Source organism: Plasmodium gaboni, chromosome 11, assembly GCF_001602025.1.
Source record: "Plasmodium gaboni strain SY75 chromosome 11, whole genome shotgun sequence".
In the NCBI taxonomy this organism is placed as follows: Eukaryota; Apicomplexa; class Aconoidasida; order Haemosporida; family Plasmodiidae; genus Plasmodium; species Plasmodium gaboni.
Genome location: NC_031491.1, coordinates 1,018,070 through 1,023,652, shown reverse-complemented (window position 1 = coordinate 1,023,652; position 5,583 = coordinate 1,018,070). Strand labels below are relative to the sequence as shown.

General features: G+C 17.7%; 2 protein-coding genes across 2 annotated transcripts; both read right to left on the bottom strand.

The window, feature by feature from the left end:
* Window positions 1-2,533, bottom strand: PGSY75_1130900 (putative mitochondrial rpoD precursor; the record flags this gene model as incomplete). The annotated part of the gene is made up of 1 exon (XM_018786428.1): window positions 1-2,533. A coding segment is annotated over one exon (2,533 nt), but the record flags the coding sequence as incomplete, so codon positions are not given.
* A 599-nt stretch (window positions 2,534-3,132) lies between these two features.
* PGSY75_1130800 (putative armadillo repeat protein PF16) lies at window positions 3,133-4,989 on the bottom strand (the record flags this gene model as incomplete). Its single annotated transcript, XM_018786427.1, has 2 exons — window positions 3,133-3,279; window positions 3,613-4,989. The coding sequence occupies 2 exons, from the start codon at window positions 4,987-4,989 to the stop codon at window positions 3,133-3,135; spliced, it is 1,524 nt and encodes a 507-aa protein (XP_018641222.1).
* Between the last annotated feature and the right edge of the window lie 594 nt (window positions 4,990-5,583).

Below are 5,583 nucleotides of genomic sequence, written 5' to 3'. Positions count from 1 at the left end.
TGATAAATAAAAATTTGCTTTCTCTATTATTATATAAAATATCTAAAAGATCTGTGTTATTACATGTATATATAATTTTTAAGATATCACATATTTCATTCAGACATAATTTTTTTTCTTTTTTTTGTATTAAAAAATATTCTTCAAAAAATGAAAAAAATATCTCTTTATCTATGAAATTATTTTTATTATAAATTTCTACAAATCCTTTAAATACTTTACAGTATGTAATTATATTAATATCATCACTATTGTATTTAAATTTTTTTTTTTTAATTTCTTCTTGTTTATATAATGAATATAAGTAAAGGCACTTCTTTAATATGTTTATATATAATTTGAACAAATCAAAGTGTAAAATTAACTGATCATAAAAATTATATGTATTATTATTTTTAAAAATATTTAAATTATTATTCTGTATATTATTCCTTTCATTCATGTTCACATTATCTGTAAAAATATTCTCTCCTTCCACACTTCCTTTGTTATTATAAATTCCTTCAATATGTGACATGAAATTATTTTTGTTAGAAATATAGAAAGGGTGTCTATCATCATTTGGACAACTATCTCTTTTACTTTCTTTTAAATAATTTATCATAGAAGTATAAAATTCGAATATTAATCCAATTTCTTGAATATTAAAGTGTTTTCTTGATTTATTTTGTGCCGTCATATTTTTTATATTTTCTTCACATTGATATGTGTGAGCAAATTCGTAAGGATCTTGTTTTGATCTTTCTATATTTTTATTAATATTAAACATATCACCATTTTCATAAAATTTTTTTTTAATATTTTTATGAATGTTAATATTTTTATCACTTTTAATATTATTATGATTGTTAATATTTTTATGACTGTTAAAATTTTTATGACTGTTAACATTTTTATCACTTTTAATATTTTTATCACTGTTAACATTTTTATCACTGTTAATATTTTTATCACTGTAAATATTTTCTAATGATTCCTTTTGTTGCACACAAAACCTATTGATATTATTATTAAATAAAAATAATTCTTTTTTTTTTTTTTTTATTTTTATTTCATCACAATACAGTTTGTATTTGTTCATTTCATGTTGTTTTGTATTCATTAGAACATTTTTAATATGTATATGAAGATTATTTATAATGTGTAAAAATAATTGGTGTGAAATTTGACAATTCTTTATAAACTTCATTATATTTATAAGAAGAAGAGCTATATATTGTGGTTGTATTTCTTTTTTAAAATCTATTTGTTTTAAAAAATGTGAATATAATTTTGTTTCATCATCATTGTTCATATACATTTTAAATGTAAAAGATTTTAGTGATATATTACTTTTTAAATTATGTAGCATTAAAATAATATCATTATTATTTTTGTTATTAGAATTAATATATATATGTAGCATATTGTGAATATTTTCTTCATTTATTTTTTTTGTATCTTCATATATATCATATGGATTAGAATTATTGTAAGAATGATTATATTCCTCTGATTGATATAATTTAAATGGGTTTATATGATAATCAATTGGATTATCACATTTATTTATGTAACTGTTATATGAACCCCCCACACGGTTATCACAATAACTATTATTATTATTATTATTATTATTATTATTATTATTGTTATTATTATTATTATTATTATTATTATTATTATTATTATTATTATTATTGTTGTTGCTTTTAATGTTAATGTTGTTTATTTTTTTTTGTTTATTTTCATATGCTCTTGGATTAATTATATTCGTATGTATATTTAAAAAAGACAATATTAAATTATATACGTCATATATATTATATAATTCTTCTGATATTTTCCTTTTTGTTATTCTGATCAACATATAAATTAAATTAATATCTTTTATATTTTTATTTAATATATATTTTATTAACATACACAATGCATACAAATCCATATATTCATCATCTTTTATTTTTTTCATAATAATATTAGAAATAATATTATTAAAAGAAGGTTCATTTTTTATATTTAAATTAACAAAATAATTTAAACAAACACATAATTTTATCAAAGAAAATTTATTCATATTATATTTCATATAAACTATTATTAATTTTATAATATCTTCATTATAATATTTATATTTACTATAAGCTTGTAATAATTCAACTATATTCTGAGGTGTAATCAATATATTTTTTTCATTCTTAATAACTTTTTCTAATATATTAATAATGTCTCTTTCCTTTTTTATAACATTTTCTTGTTTTTTTTTTGTTAAAGAATTCTTATAATGGTCTTCATTATTCAAAATGTTTTTTATATTATTCTCTTCTTCTTTCTCACTCACATGAAGATTAACACGTTCATTATCACAATCATTTTCTTTACAAGTACTTAGGAAATATATTTGTTTCTTTTTAAATAATATATTATCTTGTTGTAATTTTATATATTCACAAAAATTACCAACATAGAAATGATTCGTTAAAAAATATCGTTTAAATAAAACTTCACAGATTTTCTGAATATTTATTTTATGGTTCCTTAGTAGGTATTTCATGAAGAAAAAAAAAAAAAAAAAAAAAAAAAAAAAAAAAAAAAAAAAAAAAAAAAAAAAAAAAAAAAAAAAAAAATACATATATATTAAATATATTATATATTATATATATATATTATATATATTTTTTTTTTTTTTTTTTTTTTCTTTATAAAATGGAGCAACTATTTTAAGGAAGAAAAACAAATTACGTTACACAGGTAAGAAGGACCATCATAGTTATATAAATAAAAATAATTGAGTAAAGGTACAGATAAATTTTTATAAGTCCATTCAAAATGAAAAATATATATATATATATATATATATATATATATATATATATATTATATTATATTATTTTATTTTATTTTATTCATTTAAAATGTTCACATATATTCAAATTTAATATGCAGTCAAAATGTCATATGTAGAAAAAATTTGTATAATAATATGTATATAAAAAAAAAAAAAAATATAGTAAAAATAAATAAATACATACATATATATAATATATATATATATATATATATTTGTTATATCCTTGTTCCTCTTTTATTTTTTTATTTTTATTTTTTTATTTTTATTTTTATTTTATTTTTTTATTTTCTTTATTTTTTTCTTTAATTTTTTTGAACTTCATCTATTCTTTTGATCAACATATCTGAATATCCTGGTGTGTAATAATTAACAATATCTTCTGGAAATGTTTTATTGATATTATTTATTTCTATTTCGTATTTTTTTGCTTCCTCTGTATTTTTTATTTCCTAAAAGAAGAAAATACGTATATGTTGATTAAGTCCCCCAAAATATATCTATTTGACATATATATATATATATATGTATATATGTATATATTTATTTATTTATTTACATATGTTAGTACTATTTAATGTTATCTGTTAATGTAATAAGGACTATATTCATCTAACATTTCGGAAATGTTTTTCTAATTCTACATTTTTATTTTTTAAATACATATGATCAACTAGCCAAACAAAAATATATATAAATATATACATATATATATATATATATATATATATATATATATATATATATATATATATATTTTTATATTTATATGTATATATGACTACCTGTAAATATTTTAAACAACCAGATTGAATGAAACCCTTTTTAGAAGACGCATTTTTAGGCAACAATTTTGAAAATTGAAGAATCGAATATTTTGCCAGTGGCCATGTTGATTTAATAAATATAGGCTGCAAAGCATCTATATCTGTTATTTTTTGTATAATAAATTTCAATGCGTCTTTAATTTTTTTCTTTAAATCATCAGAGGAATCATTAGAGTTATATAAGTTGACTAGAATAATTAATAGATTTTCATCTGAAATTTTTTTTGCATGTTCAGTTGAGTGTTTGCCTATATTTCCTAGTGCCCATACTGTTGCAGATTTAATATAATCTTGTGATTCTTGTAGTAGACATTTTTTTAATACACATATAGTATTAGCAAGAATAATATTTAAACTTAAAGATTCTGAGAAAGATGATATAAATCCTATACATAATATAGCTGGTAATTTTATATGATCTTTTGATATATCTATAAAATCACAAAGAAAAGGTATAGTTCCTGCTCTTGTTATAATTTTACATATATCTTCATTATGTTTACTCATTTCTTTTAAACAATTAGCACAATTTTTTTTAACTATATCATCATTATCTTTTAAAAGATATAAAATTTTAGGGAATATATCATTTTCAATAATTAATTCTGTTAATTCATCTTTATGTTTAGCTATATTTGATATACAATTGCATGTATATCTTTTTATATATATATCATTATTATCTAGAAATTTTATTATATTATGTAAACAATTATTATCTACTATATTCTTAGCTATATCTATTGAATGTTTAGATAATTCAGATAATATATTTATAGTTGATCTAATTAAATTATTATCTTTTTCTTGTAAGCATAAAATTAATAAAGGTATAACACCTTTATTCACAACAATATTTGATAATTCTTCATCGTTTTTTATAATAGCACATAATGTATTTATATATGATTCTTTTAATTTTAAATCATATTCATATAAACCATCTATTAAATAATCTATACAATTATCTTCTCCTACAATCTTTGCTAATTTTTCATTATGTCTAGCTAAACATTGTAATGTATATGCACTATTCTTTCTATAGTTCTTATTCTCATGTTTTAAACAATATATTAAATGTGGTAATATATCATTCTCTATTATTGTCAATGCTATTTCTTCAGAATGGCTAGCTAGCCTACCTAAAATTAAAGTAGCATTTTGTTGAACTATGGGCACCTTGTCTAATATTAAAGGACGTAATAAAATTATTATATCTGTATTAATTAATATTTCTATATTGTGAGATTTTAAACAGTAATCACAAACATTCTGTGTAAACTGAATCCTAGATTTATTGTACTCTTCAAATATTTGATGAATAACTTTGCTCATATTTTTAAACCAAAAATGAATAAATAAATAAATAAATAAATATATATATAAAGAGAACAAGATTGAAAAATAAAGAAATTTATTTTTTTTTTTTTTTTTTTATGTGAATGGATAATAATATAAATGAATATCCTATATAAAACCCTCTAATTGTTTTATATTTTATTTTTTATGGACCCTTTAAAACATAAAATGGGGAAAAAAATGAGCAAGGAGGAAGAAAAAAGAAGAAAGAAGAAAGAAGAAAGAACACATAGTCATATATACATTAATAAATTTGAATAATATATATATATTATATATATATATATAATATCATAAGCGTTAGAAAATTTTAAGTATCTTTATATTATTCTATATAATATTGAAAAAGTTGTCTATTTTATAAATATTTATATTAATGACAAAAGCTTTTTTTTTAAAATATTAGACAAAAAGGAAAAGAAAAATTATATATACATAAAAAATATATATATAAAAAAAAATATATATATAAAAAAAAATATATATATATAAAAAAATATATATATAAAAAATATATATATATATTTTTTTTTTTTATTTTAGATATAATAGCATATGTTATATAGGAAT